The sequence below is a fragment of the Anomaloglossus baeobatrachus genome, chromosome 9 (assembly GCF_048569485.1).
Source record: "Anomaloglossus baeobatrachus isolate aAnoBae1 chromosome 9, aAnoBae1.hap1, whole genome shotgun sequence".
NCBI classification, from domain to species: Eukaryota; Metazoa; Chordata; class Amphibia; order Anura; family Aromobatidae; genus Anomaloglossus; species Anomaloglossus baeobatrachus.
Genome location: NC_134361.1, coordinates 177,313,329 through 177,338,006, shown reverse-complemented (window position 1 = coordinate 177,338,006; position 24,678 = coordinate 177,313,329). Strand labels below are relative to the sequence as shown.

The 24,678-nt window shown below is 47.5% G+C and overlaps 1 protein-coding gene across 2 annotated transcripts in view; it reads right to left on the bottom strand.

Annotated features, from left to right (window-relative positions):
• BRINP1 (BMP/retinoic acid inducible neural specific 1) overlaps positions 1 to 24,678 on the bottom strand; it is a 359,809-nt gene that overhangs the window by 253,055 nt on the left and 82,076 nt on the right. For both annotated transcript variants that reach the window (XM_075324082.1, XM_075324081.1), the window contains exon 2: positions 11,110 to 11,365. In XM_075324082.1, coding sequence (XP_075180197.1) covers positions 11,110 to 11,315 — 206 coding nt within the window. In that variant the 5' untranslated portion in view covers positions 11,316 to 11,365. The remainder of the gene's footprint in view (positions 1 to 11,109; positions 11,366 to 24,678) is intronic.

The following is a 24,678-nucleotide window of genomic DNA, read 5'->3' as shown; positions in this document are numbered from 1 at the left end:
GAAGCCTGAAGTTAGTCCGGGTGTGTGCCCCGGACTGAGACAGCAAGGTTGGCAGACGGCAGTGACTGTCTGCAGGCGAGACTGATTGGAGGTTGCCGAAAGGACCGTGGACGGGTGGTGACCCGGCGGTACCAGAGCGGTATACGAAGATTAGTCAGCACCAGGGCAGGGGCCTTTCGGATCCCAGCAAGGCTAAGAGTCGCCGAATTTGCCAAATCCGTCAGTGAAGGGGACGACTGTCTCCCAACAACCAAGTCCCGTTGGAAGGCAACAGTCCGACCGTTAAGGGGAGACACCGCCACCGCCAAGGCACCAGTTTCCCAGGGCCAGCGCCTGCGGGCAAGAGTGGAGCTCCTCCGGCTCATATCTAAGCTGGGGAGCGGGTTACCGGTGGGAACCCATCGCTACTAAACAACAACACATAGGTGCAGGGAAGAGATCGTCACCGTCAACTGCAGGGGATATCAGCAGCGCAACCGTCTGAGGGACCCGTCCAACCAGCCGTTTGTTTACCGAGAACTGTGTCGTGTTTACTGGCTGAGTGAGTACCTCCGTGCCGTGCGGCACAGCGCTGCCCCTGTGCCCCTGCACCTCCACAGGCCCCATACCCGCCTGTCCACCATCCAACCCCATCACTGGGCCCCGGGATCACCAACCCCTACCCACGGAGGGGCAACACAACAACTGGCTGCTCCATACCATCACTCCCGGGATCCCCAGCCAGAGCAGCGGTGGTGTACAGTCAATTACCACAACCGTGGGTGGCGTCACGGACAAAAGTTCCCGCTCGAGCGTCTTCTCGAGTAGCAGAGGCGCGAAGGCCAAAACCCCGCCCCAATAGAGGAGGGGCCGGAAAGAAGCTAAGGGGGACGGAAACAAGATGTCTGCGCCCGACGGAGCCGCGGGAGCAGCGGCGGTCGCAGCCGCAGGGGCACCCGTGGATGGGAATGGGCCTGCCCAGGTCCCGGCCGCGCTGGCGGGAGGTGCCGCGGTCCCCGCTCTCGCCCAGGTGATGCCGTTCTCCTTGCCTTATGCGCCCGGAGCTACCTGGCTACCGCAGTATGACGGGAAACCTGATGCTTTACAGGTCTTCCGGAAAAAGCTTAATCCGCTTTTAGAATTGTACCCCCTAACTGATAAGCAACGTGCAGCGGTAGTGCTGGGCCAGCTAACCGGCGCGGCTGAGCAGGAAGCGGAGACCTGGGCCGAGGGGGACCGGCTCTCTGTAGCCACCATATTTGAGAAGCTACAGACTGCCTTTGAGACCCGTACCGAAGCTGAGCTGAGGATGCAGTTTTACCAGTGCCGGCAACGGCCTGTGGATAGCATTCGGGACTATGCTTTACGCCTGCAAACCGCTCTTCGCACCCTAAAGCGGGTAGATACCATCAATGAGGCGGACAGCAACAAGATGCTGGTAGAGCAATTCGTGCAGGGGATGAAGTCCTCTGAGGATCGCAAGCAGCTCCGGCTGTGGGCCCTGGAACACCCTGATGTTGACTTTGCTGTATTAAAGGAGCGGGCCATTAAAGCACTGCAACCCCCAGCTTCGGAAATCTCGGAGCCAGCCTCGTGGCCCATTGAGACAGCCCCCGTCGTGGTGGCCCCTGCTCCACCAGCCTCTTCAAGACCTGCAGCTTCCAGCAGCACAATGGAGGAACTAGCAGCCCAGGTCCGCCGCATGGACGGAGACCTCGCCAAGATTCTCGCTGCACTCCAACCTTTGACCAGATCCCAGCCTCCACCCAGGATACAGCTAGCCGACAGCCCTGAGGATGTTCCCTGGATGCAGCGGAGGAGTGCTAACAACCCACGGAACAGGCCTTCAACCTGCTACAAGTGCAACAAGCCTGGCCATTACTTCCGACAGTGCCCGTTAAACGAGCAACCCCTGGGGCCACGGGCCAATCCTCAGGAGTAGAACCCCGTGGCCCTCCAGACTGGCGGGACCGGTATATAGGTGCCCGTCCCATCATTCCCGTGGCTGTGGACGGAATCCCGGTGATGGCTCTCTTGGACACTGGATCACAGGTAACCACCATACCATACACCTTATACCAGCGGTATTGGGGGACAGACGAGCTGGCACCCCCAGATACTAGTATAACACTGATTGCCGCTGATGGACTCCCATTGACCCAAGTGGGGTATAAACAAGTGGCTATGACTGTGGGACGAGCTGAACTGCAACACCAGGGTATGATTGTGATTATGAACGAACCCAGTGACCATAACCCGAAGATAGTGCTAGGAACCAATGTGATGGAGCACTGCATGGGTGATGTGTTGGCCCTACTGCAGCAGTTGGCCGCCACGGCGGCGGGAGGCCGGCAGAGAGCTGTGCAGCGTGAGATCGGAGCCCTGATGTACCGCCAACATGTGAACTCAACAGGAGGAGAGATTGGTGGAGTGAGAGTGATGGATGCTGCCCCATTGATTGTACCCCCTAGGAGTGAAATGATGATTTGGTGTAGAGTGGCGGTAGGGCCTCAGGGGCGTGACTACCCTGCCATGATAGAGCCCATGCCCTCTGAACACTGGCCCACCGTAATGGCCGCCCGAGGGGTGGTAGATGTAAAGAAGGGGAGAGTGCCTGTGAGGGTGCTGAATTGTGGGGAGGAAGAAGTCAGGCTTCCCCGGTATGCCACCCTTGCCAAACTGCTCACCCTAGATCCCCACACGATTCACGAGGCAGCTCCCCTGGTTTCTCCACCTACTGCCAGCCCTCACCCGCCTCAAGGGGAGTTAAGTGAATGGCACCAACAGCTACATGTGGGAACTGATGATACCCCTACACATCACAAAGAGGGGGTGTACAGGGTGGTGCGGGAGTTTTCAGCAAACATCCCTTAGACTTTGGGCGGATTAAAGGGGTCCAACACCACATCCCCACCGGTGAGCACCCCCCTATCAAAGAGAGGTACAGGCCTATTCCCCCTGCACATTATCAGTGCGCCAAAGATATGTTGAGGAACATGAAAGAGGCAGGGGTTATTCGGGACAGCTGTAGTCCCTGGGCTGCCCCGTTGGTGCTGGTCAAGAAGAAGGATGGCACCATGCGGATGTGTGTGGACTACCGGAAGATTAACCAGATAACGCATAAAGATGCTTATCCGCTGCCCCGTATTGAAGAGTCTTTGGCCGCACTGAGGACTGCAAATTACTTCTCTACCCTTGACCTTACCAGTGGATACTGGCAAGTGGCAGTGGCACCGGAGGACCGGGAGAAAACCGCCTTCACCACCCCGATGGGGCTCTGTGAATTCAATAGTATGCCGTTCGGGCTGTGCAATGCCCCAGGAACCTTCCAACGGCTGATGGAGTGCTGTCTGGGACACCTAAACTTCGAGACCGTCCTATTGTACTTGGATGATGTGATTGTGTACTCCCAGACGTATGAAGCCCATCTGGAGCACCTGGCCGAGGTGTTCGCGTCCCTTGCCAAATACGGGATGAAATTGAAGCCCTCTAAGTGTCACCTGCTGAAACCCAGAGTGCAGCACCTGGGGCACGTGGTAAGTGCAGAAGGTGTCGCCCCCGACCCTGAGAAGATCACTGCCATCCAAGGCTGGCCGAGACCAACCACAGTGAGGGAAGTAAGGCAGTTTCTGGGTCTGGTGGGGTACTACCGGCGCTTTATTAAAGGGTACACGAAGATGGCTGCCCCCATGAAAGATCTCCTCGTGGGACAGACCAAAGGTGGTAGACCCATCGGAGCCCCACTGGTGTGGGAAGAAAAGTATGAGGAATCCTTCTGCCAGCTGAAAGCGGCCTTGACCGGAGAAGAGGTCCTAGCGTATCCTGACTATGGCTGCCCGTTCATCCTTTACACAGACGCCAGCAATGTGGGATTAGGAGCAGTCCTGTCCCAGGTCCAGGATGGGAAGGAGAAAGTGATTGCTTATGCTAGCCGGAAGCTTTGGCCAACTGAAAGGAACCCTGAGAACTACAGCTCCTTCAAGCTCGAGCTCCTGGCATTGGTATGGGCTATCACAGAGCGGTTCCGCCACTACCTGGCTGCAGCAAAATTCACCGCTTTCACGGACAACAATCCATTGACCCACCTGGACACGGCCAAGTTTGGCGCGTTGGAGCAGAGGTGGGTGGCCGGGCTAGCCAACTATGACTTCACCATCAAGTACCGAGCTGGTCGTATCAACATTAATGCTGATGCACTCTCCCGAATGCCCCATTTGTCAGAAGAAGGGTGCGAGGACGACGACCTCGAGGAGATCGAGTTGCCTGCATTTCACCAGCCACCAACTGAGAAGGTACAGGTACACCAACAACGGGTGGACCTGGACCCACGGCCCAGTCAAGAGTGGCAGGAAGCTCAAAACCAGGCGCCGGCTGTCCGCCTCGTCAAGACCCTGGTGGAACAAGGTGCCGTTGGGATGGACCCTGCCGCCCCAGCTGAAGCCCAGCGCTTGTGGAAGGAACGGAAACGGCTGTATCTACATCAAGGGAAGCTGTACCGTGATCTGATCAACCCGAAGACTCATGAGAAAATCTGCCAGTTGGTTATTCCCCAAGCTGATGTGGCTACTGTTTTGCGGGCATACCATGATGGTGCCGGACACTTCGGGTGGAAGAAGCTGGAGATGCTGTTGAGAGAGCGGTTCTACTGGAGTGGGATGCGGGAGTCGGTAGAAGCCTGGTGCCGAGAGTGTGGTCCTTGCACGCTGAGGAGGAAGGACGAGGCCAGCCAGAGGGCGCCCCTACACCCGATCATCACACATCAGCCGCTGGAACTGGTCGCCCTAGACCATGTCAAGCTCACCCCCAGCCGAAGTGGGTACGCCTACGCGTTGACCATCGTAGACCACTATTCAAGATTCATGGTGGTTGTCCCCGTCAAGGACCTAACTGGTCGAACTGCTGCTCGAGCGTACCAGGCCTATTTCTGCCGACCACATGGATATCCAGAAAAGGTGCTTACTGACCAAGACCCGGCTTTTGAAGCGGAGGTGTTCCACGAGTTCTGCCAGTTGTACGGCTGTAAGAAGATCCGGACCACCCCTTACCATGCCCAGACCAACGGCATGTGTGAGAAGATGAATCACTTGGTCCTGGGACTCCTCAAGACGTTACCGCTGGAAGAGCGGAACCTGTGGCCGGAAAAGCTACCCGACTTGGTCGATATGTACAACATTATCCCGTCCAGCTCAACAAAGTGCACCCCAGCATATCTGATGAGGGCTCGCCCCGGCCGCCTGCCGGTGGACCTGGAAATGGGGTTGGAGGCCCCAGAAGCACTCCCTTCGACAGCTGAATGGGAAACTCGGCGGAGAGCACAATACCGGCAGATTCAAGAATATGTCGAGAAGAACTTAAGTCGGAGTCGGGAACAGCAGGAGCAGCGCTTTAATCAAAAGGCGTCTGCTGGCCCTTTTCAGCCCGGAGATGTCGTACTGAAGCGGAAGAGGAGAACCCACAAGCTGGATGATCAATGGGAACAGAACCCGTACGTCATACAGCCCACAGGATGGGAAGATGGGAAGGCCTACCAAATCAGTCGTGACCAAGGAGGCACTTTGGCCACAGTTTCCCGGGACCATCTGAAAAGGTGCCCACCAGCCTTAAGAGCGGCGGCAGAAGTACCGGTTCCCCTACCAGCAGATAAGGCGAAAGAGGTGATCCACACTGCGATGGGAGACTTCCCAGCAGACTGGCCTACACAGAACGGCGCGGTGATTCTTCCAGTGATACTGTTCCCACAACCCGTGGATGAAGAAGTGATGGAAGCGGTCAGCCGTGAGTCAGTACCAGTGCCCAGGGATGAACCTGTACCCAACTCCCCTATGCCTCCACCTGCCCTACATGATAGCAGGGAGGAGGAACTGATTGTTCCCTCTACCCCACCGCTTAGCCCTACTTACACCGGACCCCGGAGGTCCACCCGTCCCAACCTAGGTAGACCCCCACTTAGGTACAGGGAGACCGTCCTTTAAAAGGGGTGGGGGAAGGTGTTTGACTGAGTTTGTTTCAAGTTTTTGTGAAGAAAATGATAAGATGATAACCGAACAGTCACCTGATTCTACCGTGATTTGGAAACCGGCCGTTGCAGGCACCGTTGTCCCCGTGGGGACCGTTCAAAAGGTTGCATAAGGGACTCCTTATGGACAAGCCCGTGAACTTGCAGGGAAACCACAGACGTTAGTGGCTTGTAAATAAGTTGTGTTACCGTTACCGTTTCCGCAATTACCGCCTCCCACAGCAGAGCAGGCTGGGGCCCAGCCACCACAGGAACCGGTGGCTACCCTCTGGAGGGGAAGGACAGATTCCGCTCGGGTAACTTGTGCTGGACTGGGGTCAAGGGGTGCTGCCTGGGTTTTAGGGGCAGCATCAGGGCCAGGTTACTTGGGTGGGAGAGAGCGGAGACCGTAACCGTTAACCGTTTTAATGTTTGCAACGTTTAAGCACTGAACCTCCCGATGTGGGATGATGCCATAAACTGTAAATATGTTACCGTTTTTCTTATCTTTACAGAAAACAAAAAGGAAAATAAAACCGGTGTTGGACGGGCAGCCCGAGGACGGTCTGCGTTTTGCTAAGGGGGAATGTGACGCCCTGGGCAAGCCAGGGGTCACAGGTCACAACACCACACGCACCCCACATTCCCTGCAGGTACACACTAGGTCAAAACACAAATCCTTGTTGCCTTCCTCCAGGGGCTGGTGTCCACACCAGGGGGTGGGCCAGGCGGTTGGCTCCACCCACCAAGGAGTTCACAGCCCTGGAGGCGGGAGAACCAGGCAGTTGAAGTCTTGCTGAGGGCTAGAGTAGAGTAAAGCTAGGGAAGTGAAGGAGTAAAGATAGAAGTGGAAGTTCAAAGTGAGAGGAAGTGGTAGAGGAGCTAAAGGAAAAGCAACAGAGAAAGTGACAGAAAGAAGCCTGAAGTTAGTCCGGGTGTGTGCCCCGGACTGAGACAGCAAGGTTGGCAGACGGCGGTGACTGTCTGCAGGCGAGACTGATTGGAGGTTGCCGAAAGGACCGTGGACGGGTGGTGACCCGGCGGTACCGGAGCGGTATACGAAGATTAGTCAGCACCAGGGCAGGGGCCTTTCGGATCCCGGCAAGGCTAGGAGTCGCCGAATTTGCCAAATCCGTCAGTGAACGGGACGACTGTCTCCCAACAACCAAGTCCCGTTTGAAGGCAACAGTCCGACCGTTAAGGGGAGACACCGCCACCGCCAAGGCACCAGTTTCCCAGGGTCAGCGCCTGCGGGCAAGAGTGGAGCTCCTCCGGCTCATATCTAAGCTGGGGAGCGGGTTACCGGTGGGAACCCATCGCTACCAAACAACAACACATAGGTGCAGGGAAGAGACCGTCACCGTCAACTGCAGAGGATATCAGCAGCGCAACCGTCTGAGGGACCCGTCCAACCAGCCGTTTGTTTACCGAGAACTGTGTCGTGTTTACTGGCTGAGTGAGTACCTCCGTGCCGTGCGGCACAGCGCTGCCCCTGTGCCCCTGCACCTCCACAGGCCCCATACCCGCCTGTCCACCATCCAACCCCATCACTGGGCCCCGGGATCACCAACCCCTACCCACGGAGGGGCAACACAACAACTGGCTGCTCTATACCATCACTCCCGGGATCCCCAGCCAGAGCAGCGTTGGTGTACAGTCAATCACCACAACCGTGGGTGGCGTCACGGACAATAAACTATCCCCAAATCCCAATCCCCTTTCACTCACGGGCAAGGAGCGCCGCTCGAGTCCCCGGGATCCGGCCCATCGCTCGAGCCACCGAGCAGCAGCAGCAGGCCGCAGCAGCCGCAGCGGCAGCCGGACCCGAGCAGTGGGAGAGCGCGGCGTCCCCTCCTCCGCCCGCGACAGCTCGAGTGGTGGGCCGGACCCGGGGACTCGAGCAACGCTCCTTATTCGTGAGTGAAAAGGGATGGTTTGGTTAGGGAGATTGTTCGTGACACCACCCACGGGACATGGTGATGATGGCACCACCGCTGCTGGTGACAGGGATCCCGGGAGAGATGGTAGGGAGCAGCTAGGATGTTGTCCCCTCCATGGGTAGGGGGTCGGTAATTCCGGGGCCCGGTGGTGTAACGGGGAGGCTGGACGGCTGGGGTGCTCACTCAGACAATCACTGACAGAGTCTCTGGTAAACCAAAACGGCCGGATGGACGGGTCCCGCAGCCGGCTGCAGTGTTGCTGTGCTCTCCCCGGACGGCTGATGGTGGCTGTTATTCCCTGCACCTTTTAGAATGTTCTGACTCCTGTGGTTGCCCACCGGTAGTCTGCTCCCCGGCGTATAGGTGCCGTAGGAGCCTGTTTTGACCGCAGGCGCTGGCCCTTGGATCTCTAGCCTGTGGTGGTGGCTGTATATCCTCACGGTGTGGACTGTTGCCTTCTGTCGGGACTTGGTTGTTGGGGAACCCCTATGGTTCCTATCACACACGGATTTGACTATTGATGGCGGCTCCAAGCCTGGTCGTGGTCCGATGGCCCTGCCTTTGTGCTTAGCTTCACTCCGCTCCCCGGTTCAGTACCTGTGGGCCACCGCCCAGCCCCGGTCCTTGCGGCTTTGCAGAGTACCACCAACTCCTGCAAATGGCCACCACCGTCTGCCAACCTTGCTGTCAGTGCCTGGGCTCCGACCCAGGCACACGCAGACGTTTTACTCCTCTCACTTTCACCTCCTAAACTGATCTGTCTCCTTTTCCCGCCTCCAGGCCTGTGAACTCCTTGGTGGGTGGGGCCAACCGCCTGGCTCCGCCCCACCTGGTGTGGACATCAGACCCTGGAGGGAGTCAACAAGGGTTTTTGTCTGACTGTTGTAACTGTCTAGGGTGGGGGGGTGTGTATGTTGGTATGTATGTGACTACCTGGCTAGTCCAGGGCGTCACACATGTGGTGCTCTGCAGTGAAAGAGAGCTTGCGAGATGCTGCGCTGTGATGAGCAGTGAAACTTCGCCCACAGCCCAGTCACTCACGGAGACTGGGGCCGGCCATGGTGATGTCAGGTCAACTTTAAGATCTCAGACATCATGGAGCCCGGGGGGTCACCTGATGGGGGTGAGCGGACTGCAATAGCGCCACTCAGAGGCATAATTGACTAAACAAGGTATTTAAATAAAGCCTTCTTTATGAGGTTTACATCAATGTGTGGCCACTATGCTGAGCAGTGAACCACCCTCTTAAAGGGTTCTTCCCATTTCCAAGATCCTATCCCAATATGTAGCAGGAGTAATAACAGTATTAGCAAATACCTCCAATTAATATAGTTCTCCTGATATAGCCATGTCTCTTACCTCAAGTGCAGGGCATTTTAGCTTAGGTATCTATGGTTATGAACACGAGCAACTAACTGCCACTATATGAGTAGATGTAACCATAGAAACCTAAGCAGCAATGCCCTGCACATGAGATAAGAGGCATAGCTAATCAGGAGAAATACACTACATTTCTAATTAGATGTATTTGTTATTATTATTGTTGTTACACATGTGCAATGGCCTTTACTGCAACTGCTAATCATGGAATAGTCAGAGTGAGTGACCACCATGCTGGACTAGTCCTCATTCAGTAGCATATATGTAGGTTCAAAGTTTATTTTAATTAAATGTATGCAAGAAAGAATAAAAACACTCTCAGCAAGATATAACATACCATGAGGGCAGTTTGAAAGAATAATAGACCTGACAGGATCTCTGTATGAATGAAAGAATTTCCTAAAAATTTGCCTCCATTTGAAGCATATCAAAAGGTGAGAGCATTCAAGATGTGACATTCTTAAGTATTATAGTTTACCACCAAAATTCAAAATATGTCCATTTCTGATTTACTCTACTCTACCAAAAATCATAAAAGGTGGGCTATTACCATTTCAATATAATCAGTTGTGATGAGCGGGCACTACCATGCTCGGGTGCTCGGTAGTCTTTAAGAGTATTTGGATGCTCGGATGGACTTGAGCATCCAAGTATAATGGAAGAAAATGTGGGACTCGAGCATTTTCCAGGAAATCTCTTGACTTCTCTATTAACTTCCATTATACTCGGGTCGTGCCCATGCAAGCATCCAACTGCTCTTAACGAGTACCGAGCACCCGAGCATGGTAGTGCTCGCTCATCACTAGTTACAAGTACCGAGCACCCGAGCATGGTAGTGCTCGCTCATCACTAGTTACGAGTACCGAGCACCCGAGCATGGTAGTGCTCGCTCATCACTAGTTACGAGTACCGAGCACCTGAGCATGGTAGTGCTCGCTCATCACTAGTTACGAGTACCGAGCACCCGAGCATAATAGTGCCCGCTCATCACTAGTTAAGAGTACCGAGCACCCGAGCATGGTAGTGCCCGCTTATTACTAGTTACAAGTACCGAGCACCTGAGCATGGTAGTGCCCGCTCATCACTAGTTGCGAGTACCGAGCACTCGAGCATGGTAGTGCTCACTCATCACTAGTTACGAGTACCTGAGCATGGTAGTGTCTGCTCATCACTAGTTACGAGTACTGAGCACCAGACCATGGTAATGCTCATTCATCACTAGTTACGAGTACCGAGCACCCGAGCATGGTAGTGCTTGCTCATCACTAGTTACGAGTACTGAGCACCCGAGCATGGTAGTGCTTGCCCATCACTAGTTATGAGTACCTGAGCATGGTAGTGCTCGCTCATCACTAGTTACGAGTACTGAGCACCTGAGCATGGTAGTGCTTGCTCATCACTAGTTATGAGTACCGAGCACCCGAGAATGGTAGTGCATACTCATCACTAGTTATGAGCACTGTGCACCCGAGCATGGTAGTGCCCGCTCATCACTAGATACAAGTACCGAGCACCCAAGCATGGTAGTACTCACTCATCAATAGTTACGAGTACTGAGCACCCAAGCATGGTAGTGCCCGCTCATCACTAGTTACGAATACAGAGCACCCGAGCATGGTAGTGCCCGCTCATCACTAGATATAAGTACCGAGCACCCGAGCATGGTAGTACTCACTCATCAATAGTTACGAGTACTGAGCACCCAAGCATGGTAGTGCCCGCTCATCACTAGTTACGAATACAGAGCACCCAAGCATGGTAGTGCCCGCTCATGACACATAATAAGTAGTATGACTTGAATAAACAGATTTTAACCTGTAAATCTTGTATCTTGTTGAGTAGCCCTGCCGATGCCTCTCCACAAAGGACAGGTAACTCTTAGAATGGTGAAATGGACCCCGATCAGAGATGAGCCAGGCAAACTCTTTGGAGACATGTTCTTGGGATTGGAATGATTCCTGCACTGCGATCTGCTCCCAAATAAACAGGAAGGAGAGCAACTTGACTAGACGCCAGCTCATGCTTCTCCCTCTGCTTCTCCCCTCTCATTCTTGCTCCATTTTCTGGAGTCCTGTTAGAAGAAAAAAGAGAAATATAAGAATTATTACAGTGACATTGCCTAATAATTGCACATTTTCTCATATTTTAGACTTTTTACACTTTTTTTAACGGTATTTGCTCAGTAGATCTACTAACACAAACCAATCACTTTATAGCACACAGTAGCATTAATCGTTATGGCGGCTCATGAGACTATAAATAGTTGTTTTTCTTGTTTGCTTAATTTTGAGGACATCTTGAGGTTTGAGTATAGAATCAAAATCAGCTTAGACAATTTGATCAGAATCCAGTAATACTTGGCTTGTGCCGCTGATACTATATGCCAGCTGAGACGTGTTAGGCCTTTAAAGCTACCGAATGCTCCTCTTAGTCATTAGCATTGGCAGACATTTAAAAAAAATATTGCATATGGATGTTGGATGTTTCCTACAAAAAAAAAAACACAAAATGTAGTGCTACTTCAATAAATCATATGGTATTTTCATCAAGAATGTGTCTACATTGTCCATAATATGGGATTAGAAGGCAATTTTCCACTTGACCAATATCTGGTTTTCCGACGTTCCTTGTTTCTCAGGACCAGTGAAAGCATAAAGCTAATAATGAAGGTATCAAAGACTAACGCTGTTGTCTAATCCTGTCAATAGCAGTATTTGTTAATGCCACTGTTTTCACAGTTTCAAAGCTACTGAGTTAAAATTGGCTACAGCCTTGCCTACAAGATACTCAAAAAGTTGATGATTCTGTCCTTCCGGTGAAGAAATATTAGCTAAAGTTGAAACCAGAAGTTTACATACACTATCTAAAAAGACACATCTGCATGTTTTTTCACTATCTGACATGAAATCAGAATAAAACTTTCCCATTTTAGGGCAATTAGGAAATAAAATAATTTATATTTGCCAAATGCCACAATAATGAGAGAGAATGTTTTAAAGCATTTTTATTACTTTCTGCAAAGTCAAAGTTTATATACAGTAAGAGTACTATGCCTTTAAATAATATAGGACAGCCCATAGGATGATGTCATGTCTTTAGAAGCTTCTGATAGGTTTATTGGCAACATCTGAGTTAATTAGAGACACACCTGTGGATGTATTTTAATGCACACCTGAAACACACAGCTTTTTTGTGTATCATCATGGGAAAGTCAAAAGTAATCAGCCAAGATCTCAAGAAGAGAAGTGTAGAATTGCTCTGGTCTGGTTCATCCTTGGGTGCAATTTCAAGATACCTGAAGGAGCCTCGTTCATCTGTACAAACAAGTATACCCAAGTACAAACAAGATGGGAATGTCCAGCCATCATACCTCTCAGGAAGGAGACGGGTTCTGTGTACCAGAGATGAACATGCTTTGGTCAGACATGTGCATATCAACTCAAGAACAAAAGCAAAAGACCTTGTGAAGATGCTGGCAGAAGCTGGTAAACTTGTGTCATTATCCACAGTGAAACGAGTACTCTATCAACATGGGATGAAGGCCAGGAAGAAGCCATTACTCCAGAAGAAACATAAAAAAGCCACATTATTGTTTGCAAATGCACACAGGAACAAAGACCTACATTTTTGGAGACATGTCCTGTGCTCTCACAAAGCTAAACTGAACTATTTGGCCATAATTATCATCATTACGTTTGGAGAAAAAAGGGAGAAGCTTTGAAGCCTAAGAACACCATTCCAAATGTGATACATGCGGGTGACAGCATCATGTTGGAGGGTTGTTTTGCTGTAGGAGGAACTGGTGCACCTCACAAAATGGATGGCATCATGAGGAAAGAAGATTATATGGCAATACTGAAGCAACATCTCTAGACAGCAGCCAGGAACTTAAAGCTTGGGCAGAAATGGGTCTTCCAAATGGACCCAGAGCATACTGTAAACTGGTTACAAAATGGCTTAAGGATAACAAAGTCAATGTTTTGCAGTGGCCATCAGAAAGCCCTGATCTCAATCCTATTGAAAATTTATGGGTAAAGCTGAAAAGGCCGGTGCGAGCAAGGCAACCTACAAACATGGCTCAGATACCCTACTTCTGCCAGGAGGAATGAGCCCAAATTCCTACCAACTATTGTGAGACGCTTGTGGGAGTATTTCCAAAACGTTTCACCCAAATCATACAGTGTAAGGGCAATGGTACCAAATACTAATGAAATGTATGTAAACTTTTGACTTTGCAGAAAGTAATAATAATGCCTTAAAACATTCTCTACCACTCATTATTCTGACATTTGGCAAATATAAATAATTTTGGTTCCTAATTGACCTAAAACAGGAAAGGTTTATTCTGATTTCATGTCAGATAGTGAGAAAAACCGGCAGATGTGTCTTTTTAGACAGTGGATTTAAACTTCTGGTTTCAACTGTATATATTGTTCTTTATTTGTTTTTTCTGCTTAGCACCAATATATTCCATACATTTGTATAGTGTCTGTGTTGAAGGGAGTTCAGTGTGTAAGGGAGATCAGTATATATTTGAGATATAGAAGGAAACCACAAAAATACATGGAGAACATCCAAACCCTATGAATATGTTGCTCTTTGTTGGATAGCTTTGACATTTCAGAGCAGTTATTGCTATATGTAAGTGGAACATTTGAGGGACATAGCTTTTAGAGTAAGAAATCAACTAAGTAGATGAAAAGTGCTGCCTGCACCGTCCTCTAGAGATGCCAGGTAACAGTAAACAGGAAAGTAAATAAAAAAGGGAGGAAAGGGTAGACAGACGACTCAAGACATCGTCAGACAAGGACACAACTATTATTTCGCTTTTGTAATCAGAAGATACTTCTAATTGCATTTTTCTATTTCCGTCTGGGATGTTCAGTCCTACAAAACTGAGTTATTGCCAGATGTTTTTCTTAAGAACCCATTCTTCATAAATGGATTTTCACTGAAATATAAAAAGATGGGCACTGCAAACAGTAGAAAACCTCTCAGGAATCGGGAAAAAGGCGAACATGCCGAGAAGAAATAACACCGGCCTTGCTGAGAGCTCCAAAAGCATAGACCACTTCACAACTGGCTACCTTCTTGTGGAGTGCCATGAACTTATTAAGCATTGTTTACTAGGTAAGACGAGGCAAGTAAAACTAACATATTGTATCTGTCATTATGTAACCCTTTTGGAAAAACATAAAAATACATAACATCTGAGCCTAATCTAAGAGTTAAATCTAGCCCTTATCAAAGGAAACCAAGAAATGTGACGTAAGGGTCAAGAATAGTGATGGGCGAAGTCACAGATATTTGGGGTTGGCAGGTCTAACTGAATTTAAAAGAAAACAAAACAGTTCTGGCCCAGAATTTATCCCGGATACCTAACTAAGGATCAGAATCCGACGCTTAGAAATGGTGGTAAAAGGGTTAAGGGGAGGTGAGGTTACTGAGTTTACTGAGGTCACCTGAGGTCAGGTTACCTGAGATCACAGGTGGAGAGCCATGGGAACCTCCAGCTGTAACCGCAAATAACCTGAGTGACATCACCACTCATCGCTGCAGCTCATTCTCCAGCTGAAGCTTACAGGAGGCAGTCACGTTCTATGGCCATCCCTTGTCACTTCAGATGTAGCAGAGCTGGATTTGTTGTAGGACCTCATGTGGATTACGTCGGACATGGGTGTTTTGGGGGTTAATAAAGGGGTGAAAGAGGGTGGGGGTTTTGTATTTTATTTCAAATAAAGTATTTTTTCAGTGTTTGTGTTTATTTCATTTCACTTACAGATTAGTAATGGGGGGGTCTCATAAATGTCTCCCATTACTAATCTAGGTCTTAGTGCAAGCTGTGAGCTGTCATTAATCTCTTATCATCTACCACGTCAATCAGGATGAGTCGGATAAAGTTCCAGGATTGACACATCCAGTGGATGCGACAATCATGGGTGGATGCAGGCTGCTATTTTTAGTCCAATAAGCATGGGTCTTCCCAGTCTGAAAATACCAGCTCCCAGCTGTTGGATTTATTATTGCTGGTTACCAAAATGCTGGTGGGCGGGGGAAGGGGTGCATATGCATAAAGATAATGAGTAGCCCTGGAAGTAGAGTGAGCGGCCCTGTAAGCAGTGTACAGTCGCGCAGAGACCGGTAAGTATGAAGCGCTTGCTTTATTCTTATTTTCTTTCTTTTTTCTTAGATTTTTTTTATTACCCAGGTGGCGGGATTCAGATTGTCACCTGAAGTTCCCCAAGAACTCCGGGCCTGGGTTCTTTTGAGCCCATGTGGACTTTTACAGTTCAGGTCCGTCCATCACTACTTTCTACCCCTAGCTTCTGCAACCTACAAAGTCGCTCACTAATTACATTCAGGAGGCTGAAGATTGTTGGTCTTTGATATTAAAGAAAATTGTAGGCCTGCAATGAATGTATCAATTTCTCTTATAACAAAACCTTGACTTTTTGGAATATACAGTAACATGACCTAAATGGAGGAGTGTGCTCTGATTCCCATCAGAGAAACCGGTATGTGAAAATATCATTATTATTTGTTTGGTTCTGTCACAGATTGCAAAAATACATTTATAAAAAAAAAAATGCTTACATCTGCAAAGACAGAATTACAGTTCTGGTGTCTGCAAAATTATCTCTGCAATATGATATACAATAAGAAAGCAGAATTATAAATGCTGACAGATGCTGGAAAAGTCCGAGGAACACTGAGATTACACAGGTCTACTGTATAGTCTCAACGTGAGATGAGAGTGTGTGTAAAAATAAATATATATATATATATATATATATATATATATATAGGCATATACTGTATATAGTCTACGTGGCTTGAATGTGTCTCTGTCTCACATGTCACTTAATCAAAATTCCATGTAGATAAACACAATTTTCATTGTGGCCTCCCTTCCAACACTCTTAAGGGGGCTTTACACGCTGCGACATCGCTAATGCGGAGTCGTTGGGGTCACGGAATTTGTGACGCACATCCGGCCGCATTAGCGATGTTGCTGCGTGTGACACCGATGAGCGATTTTGCATCATTGCAAAAACGTGCAAAATCGCTCATCGGTGACATGGGGGTCCATTCTCGATTATCGTCACTGCAGCAGTAACGATGTAGTTCGTCGCTCCTGCGGCAGCACACATCACTATGTGTGACGCCGCAGTAACGAGGAACCTCTCCTACCTGCCTCCCGGCCGCTATGAGGAAGGAAGGAGGTGGGCGGGATGTTCCGGCCACTCATCTCCGCCCCTCCGCTTCTATTGGGCGGCCGCTCAGTGACGTCGCTGTGACGCCGCACGGACCACCCCCTTAGAAAGGAGGTGGTTCGCCGGTCACAGCGACGTCGCCGGGCAGGTAAGTATGTGTGACGGGTCTGCGCGATGTTGTGCGGCACGGGCAGTGATTTGCCCGTGTCGCACAACAGATGGGGGCGGATACCCACGCGAGCGATATCGGGACCGATATCGCAGCGTGTAAAGTAGCCTTTACACCCTTCCAATATATCCTAAACTCTGTGGCCCAATTAATTCACCTGTCCCCCAGCTATTCCCCAGCCTCGCGACTCTGTCAATCCCTTCATTGGCTTCCCATTGCCCAACAATTCCAGTTCAAAACCCTAACCATGGCATACAAAGCCATCTACAACCTGTCTCCTCCTACATTTGTGACCGAGTCTCCCGGTACTCACCTGCATAAAACCTCTGATCCTCACAAGATCTCCTTCTCTTCTCCTCTCTTATTGCCTCTTCTCACAATGGTATACAAGATTTCACCTGTGCCTCACCCATACTCTGGAACTCTCTACCCCAACACATCAGACTTTCACCCACCATGGAAACCTTCAAAAGAAGCCTGAAGACCCACCTCTTCCAACAAGCCTACAACCTGCAGTAACCCTCAGACCAGTACGCCACAGCACTATCCTCACCTATTATACCCTCACCTATTCCCTGTAGACTGTGAGCTCTCGCGTGCAGGGTCCTCTCTCCTCCTGTACCAGTTTTTGCAATGTTGATGACTGTTGTACTTGTGAATAGATAATACCAACACTGGTGCTCGAGCTATAGTGGAGCTGCAGGTGAATGAAAGGCCCTGTGTGAGAGCCTTCAAGGAAAAGATTTTTTATATAGAGTTAATGTTTGAACCCCGCGCTTCCAATAGTAATTTAAATGAAATCCTGCTAAAAAGAAGCCCCTTGGATCCATATGGATAATAAATACCCAACAGAATAGGGCTAGTTGCTAATAAAACATTAAAACAGAACTGTACCTACCCAGATGCTTAAACCACAATGACTGAGCTAAGACCAGCACTTGCTAAGCATGTAAAGGTGTTTAAAGTAACCCCAATCAAATATCTGGTGATAGGAACTGTTGCTGATCCTAAGGGGTACTTTGCACGCTGCGACATCGCTAGCCGATGATAGCGATGCCGAGCGCGATAGTACCCGCCCCGTCGCACATGCGATATCTTGTGATAGCTGCCATAGCGCAGATTATCGCTATGGCAGCTTCACACGCACTTATCTGCCCTGCGACATCACTCTTCCCGGCGACCCGCCTCCTTCCTAAGGGGGCGGGTCGTGCGGCGTCACAGCAACGTCACACGGCAGGCGGCCAATAGAAGCGGAGGGGCGATGATGAGTGGGACGTAAACATCCCGTCCACCTCCTTCCTTCCGCATAGCCGGTGGAGGCAGGTAAGGAGATGTTCTTCGCTCATGCGGCTTCATACACAGCGATGTGTGCTGCCCCAGGAACGAGGAACAACATCATACCTGTCGGTGCAGTGAAATTATGAAAATGACCGACACTACACAGATCACCGATTTACGACGCTTTTGCGATCGTTTATCAGTGCATCTAGGCTTTACATGTTGCAACGTCGTTACTGGCGCCGGATGTGCGTCACTTTCGATTTGACCCCAACGACATCGCAGTAGCGATGTCGCAACGTGCAAAGTACCCTTAAGAGTGAATAGGGGTTCCTTTAGTCAGCTTCTTATAACTTCGGCTTGTGTGGAGTTGTGGTACCTTGAACAGATGGTGGGAGACGCAAGAAAACACGCCAGAGCACCCTGGCAGGTGGAGCTCCGGCAATAACAGATCGCATTAGGGAATGCAAGTGATGTCATGAGCACGGGGGGATGGCCACTACAGGCTCTCACGAGGTCCAAAAAACGACGCGTTTCGAAGGGCAAAGCGACCTCCTTCATACTTGTACTATGTACTATGTGTACCCTTTTCACTTGTAAAGTGCCATGCACTAAATGGCGCTATAATAATAAATAATGTATATATATATATATATATATATATATATATATAGTTAGGTCCAGAAATATTTGGACAGTGACACAATTTTCGCGAGTTGGGCTCTGCATGCCACCACATTGGATTTGAAATGAAACCTCTACAACAGAATTCAAGTGCAGATTGTAACGTTTATTTTGAAGGTTTGAACAAAAATATCTGATAGAAATTGTAGGAATTGTGCACATTTCTTTACAAACACTCCACATTTTAGGAGGTCAAAAGTAATTGGACAAATAAACCAAACCCAAACAAAATATTTTTATTTTCAATATTTTGTTGCGAATCCTTTGGAGGCAATCACTGCCTTAAGTCTGGAGCCCATGGACATCACCAAACGCTGGGTTTCCTCCTTCTTAATGCTTTGCCAGGCCTTTACAGCCGCAGCCTTCAGGTCTTGCTTGTTTGTGGGTCTTTCCGTCTTAAGTCTGTATTTGAGCAAGTGAAATGCATGCTCAATTGGGTTAAGATCTGGTGATTGACTTGGCCATTGCAGAATGTTCCACTTTTTTGCACTCATGAACTCCTGGGTAGCTTTGGCTGTATGCTTGGGATCATTGTCCATCTGTACTATGAAGCGCCGTCCGATCAACTTTGCGGCATTTGGCTGAATCTGGGCTGAAAGTATATCCCGGTACACTTCAGAATTCATCCGGCTACTCTTGTCTGCTGTTATGTCATCAATAAACACAAGTGACCCAGTGCCATTGAAAGCCATGCATGCCCATGCCATCACGTTGCCTCCACCATGTTTTACAGAGGATGTAGTGTGCCTTGAATCATGTGCCGTTCCCTTTCTTCTCCAAACTCTTTTCTTCCCATCATTCTGGTACAGGTTGATCTTTGTCTCATCTGTCCATAGAATACTTTTCCAGAACTGAGCTGGCTTCATGAGGTGTTTTCCAGCAAATTTAACTCTGGCCTGTCTATTTTTGGAATTGATGAATGGTTTGCATCTAGATCTGAACCCTTTGTATTTACTTTCATGGAGTCTTCTCTTTACTGTTGACTTAGAGACAGATACACCTACTTCACTGAGAGTGTTCTGGACTTCAGTTGATGTTGTGAACGGGTTCTTCTTCACCAAAGAAAGTATGCGGCGATCATCCACCACTGTTGTCATCCGTGGACGCCCAGGCCTTTCTGAGTTCCCAAGCTCACCAGTCAATTCCTTTTTTCTCAGAATGTACCCGACTGTTGATTTTGCTACTCCAAGCATATCTGCTATCTCTCTGATGGATTTTTTCTTTTTTTTTCAGCCTCAGGATGTTCTGCTTCACCTCAATTGAGAGTTCCTTAGACCGCATGTTGCCTGGTCACAGCAACAGCTTCCAAATGCAAAACCACACACCTGTAATCAACCCCAGACCTTTTAACTACTTCATTGATTACAGGTTAACGAGGGAGACGCCTTCAGAGTTAATTCCAGCCCTTAGAGTCCCTTGTCCAATTACTTTTGGTCCCTTGAAAAAGAGGAGGCTATGCATTACAGAGCTATGATTCCTAAACCCTTTCTCCAATTTGGATGTGAAAACTCTCATATTGCAGCTGGGAGTGTGCACTTTCAGCCCATATTATATATATAATTGTATTTCTGAACATGTTTTTGTAAACAGCTAAAATAACAAAACTTGTGTCACTGTCCAAATATTTCTGGCCCTGACTGTATATATATATATATATATATATATATATATATATATATATATTTATATACATATAGTGGGGGGAAAAAAGTATTTTGTTAGCCACCAATTGTACAAGTTCTCCCACTTAAAAAGATGAGAGAGGCCTGTAATTGACATCATAGGTAGACCACAACTATGAGAGACAAAATGAGAAAACAAATCCAGAAAATCATCGCGTCTGATTTGGCAAGATTTTTTTGCAAATTATGGTGGAAAATAAGTATTTAGTCATCTAAAAACATGCAAGATTTCTGGCTCTCACAGACCTGTAACTTCTTCTTTAAGAGGCTCTGTCCTCCACTCAATATCTGTAGTAATGGCACCTGTTTGAACTTGTTATCAGTATAAAAGACACCTGTCCACAACCTCAAACAGTCCCACTGCAAACTCCACTATGGTGAAGACCAAAGAGCTGTCGAAGGACACCAGAAACAAAATTTTAGCCCTGCACCAGGCTGGGAAGACTGAATCTGCAATAGGCAAGCAGCTTGGTGTGATGAAATCAACTGTGGGAGCAACAATAAGAAAATGGAAGACATACAAGACCACTGCTAATCTCCCTCGATCTGGGGCTCCACGCAAGATCTCACACCGTGGGATCAAAATGATCACAAGAATGATGAGAAAAAATCCCAGAACCACACGAAGGGACTTAGTGAATGAGCTGCATAGAGCTGGGACCATAGTAACAAAGGTTACCATCAGTAACACACTACACTGCCAGGGACTCAGATCCTGCGGTGCCAGATGTTTTCCCCTGCTTAAGCCAGTACATGTCTGAAGTTTGCTAGAGAGCATTTGGATTATCCAGAAGAGTATTGGGAGAATGTCATATGATCTGATAAAACCAAAGAAGAACTGTTTGGTAGAAACACAACTCGTCATGTTTGGAGGAGACAGAATGCTGAGTTGGATCCAAAGAACACCATACCTACTGTGAAGCATAGGGGTGGCAACATCATGCTTTGGGGATGTTTCTATGCAAAGGGACCACAATGACTGATCCATGTACATGAATGAATGAAGGGGCCATGTATTGTGAGATTTTGAGTGCAAACCTCCTTCCATCAGCAAGAGTATTGAAAATGAAATGTGGCTGGTTCTTTCAGCATGATAATGATCCAAAGCACACCACCAGGTCAACGAAGGAGTGGCTTCGTAAGAAGCATATGAAGGTCATAGCCAGTCTCCAGACAGGGGGAAATACTACAGCCGACTGCTGCAGTCAGCACCCAGACTGCAGCCACCACAGTAACTTAAGTAGAGGGTTTCAGCAGCTACTTCAATCTACAAGACCAAATGGCAAAGACAATAATCGTCCCCCTCTGCTGCTAGCAGAGGGTTTATAAAGGGACTGGGAGTGGTCCAAACTGGAAACACCTCAGATGGTAATGAGACTGCTTGCTGGTAAGGAACACAGACATTAACAATACGACTGCCAAAAGAAAGGAAACATGTTTAATATTGAGAGTCAAGAATAGAAATAACTCTCAAGTCCAGGATCTGTCACAAGTCACATATAGCAAAGAGACGACACATATAATTATCACTAGAGCATAAGTACCATAGAGGTAGTTCACGTGGCTGCTCTTGGCGAGCTCTTTATCTTCCTCCCCAAATGGTTAAAGATCATTTCTACACCTGTTCCAAAAAAGGCCAAAGGGAATGGATGGTTGGAAAATAAAGAAAGAAGTGTTGGTTACCCCCTCCAAACCCTGGCACTCCAGCTCTACTTTTCGGTGTTCTCTGCCAGGACTGGAAGGGATAAATTCCTGTCCTTACAGTGAGTCACTTTGAGACCACTGATTGGCTGCAGGGTCAGGTGACTGGTGGATAAAACATCATTCTACCGGAAGTGGTGACATCCCATTTATCAGTCACCTGACGCTGCAGCCAAATATTGGCCTCAGTAGTCAAATGTCTGCATGGATCAGGCATAGGGTTGCCAACATGACTTTTTATTTATTCCGGACAGCTTACCGAAAAATACTGAAATGAAAAAACTGAACGAACTTCCTAACAGTCAAATGTGAACAAGTGCAAACTAAACATGAAATGTACTCTCACAAATATATAAAGCTGCATTCTGAGCAGTAATGCATGTTCAAATTCCTTTATTCAATGTTTGCATACCTTAGCGCCTCATAATGCAGATATTTGTTAGAGTATATATTTCATGTTCAGTTTGCACCTGTTCACATTTGTGTGTTAAGAGGGGGCATTAGTTTTTTCATTTTAGATTATGGGGTCATGTCTTCTGACTGAGCACTCCTTTCCACCAGCTTAAGGCGTTTTTTAATTTTCTATCAGCAGGTTCCTGCCCACCCATAAAAATGTAGTCTGTAGAGTCATTTAGGTAGGGATTCAGTATAGAGAAATACCCCTTAATGCTGGCTGCTGGGCTCCCATAAAACTGGCCTTTTTATGCTGTGCCTTAGCAGTAATGCATATCCAAATTCCTATATTCGATATTTGCTCCTTAGACTGCAGCTGTATATTTGTTAGAGTATATATTTCATATTCAGTTTTGTACCCGTTCACATTTGTGTGTAAGGAAGGGAGCATCAGTTTTTTTCATTTTAGAGAATGGTGTCATGCCTTCTGACTGAGCACTCCTTTCCACCAGCTTAAGGTGGTTTTTAATTTTCTATCAGCAGGTTCCTGCCCACCCATAAAAACTTAGCCTGTAAAGTCATTTAGATAGGGATTCAGTATAGAGAGATCCACCTTGATGCTGGATGCTGGGCTCACATAAAACTGGCCTTTTTATCCTCTACGTTCTCAGTTTCTAAATTTAACTTTGTAGCAGTAATATATGTCCAAATTGCTATATTCATTGTTTGCATACCTTAGTGCCTCAGAGTGCAGCTGTATATTTGTTAGAGTATATATTTCATGTTCAGTTTGCACCTGTTCACATTTGTGTGTTAGGAAGGGGCATCAACTATTTAATTTTAGATTATAGGGTCATGCCTTCTGACTGAGCACTATTTCCACCAGCTTAGGGTGATTTTTAATTTTCTATCAGAAAAGAAATTGTAAGCTGTTCAACCCGGATAGAGGCATTTAGGTAGGGACCCGGTATAGAGAGATACACCTTGATGTTGGCTACTAGGCTTACATAAAACTGGCCTTTTTTATGCTCTAAGTGACTCAGTTTTTAAATTTATCTTCATAGCTGTATATTCATTGTTTGCATACCTTACTGCCTCAGAGTGCAGCTGTATATTTGTTAGAGCATCAAAAAATACTGAACAGACAATATTTTTCAGGACACTTTAGAAAATCATAATACATCATTATGATTATGAGTGATCCATGACAATTACAGTCAAAATTTTCTGTATCAATTTCTTCAAAAAAATTCAAAGACATCTTAATTTTTTTTTCGGACAGAGTAACAAAGTGCCCAATTAAAATTGACTGTCTTAAGACTTCTGGACGGTTGTCAACCCTGATCGGACCTCATTTTAATTTCCGATAGAGACCACCATAAAGTTTTCTTTCTTTATTTTACAATCATTCATTCCCGTTTTCCACTTTTAAAAAATGGGATCGAAAAAATCCTTTAAAGGTTTGGTGGTGGTGCTATTCTTCTGCATTGGGGGTGGAGGGTGCTACATCTCTACTGATGTTATTCAAGTTAAAAAGGATATGAACATAGATGTAAAGGGTGATTTTGACCAAACGATAACACTTATCTGCCAGAAGATGGAGCAGAAAGTGTTTTATTGAGATACTTGATCAAGAAAACTGCAGACATCACCCATTACTTAAATCAACGATAACCTAAACTGTTAAAATAAATTTCCCATTTGTAACTTATTCCACTAGCCTTTTCATAAAACAAACCCAATTGTCCTCCTGAACTAGATAATCACAAATATGTCAGAATATATCGACACCTTCAGACACTGGAAGTAAAAACCCTTTTATGATTCATGGAATACAAGATGTTAAATTCTTTTGTCAAAAAAGACAAAATTATTGAGTAGTTACCGGTATCTGTTTTGCCAAGTATTTAAAGGGATCGGATACGGGTTTAAAAAAGCCGATCAATTTTATTATAATGATTAAATGATTACAGAACATAGTGTGATATTGCATACACTTTTGCCTAAATCACAAAGATAAAGTACTTACAATATACACAACATAGGAAAACAAAACTTCAACAGGAGTTACACACATCATCTGTCCGGGAGTAAAGGCCACTTTACACGCAGCGACATCGCTAACGAGATATCGTTGGGGTCACGAAATTTGTGACGCACATCCTCCCTCGTTAGCGACGTCGTTGCGTGTGACACTTACCAGCGACAGCTAACGATCCGAAAAATGCCAAAAATCGTTGGTTGTTGACACATCGTTTGTTTC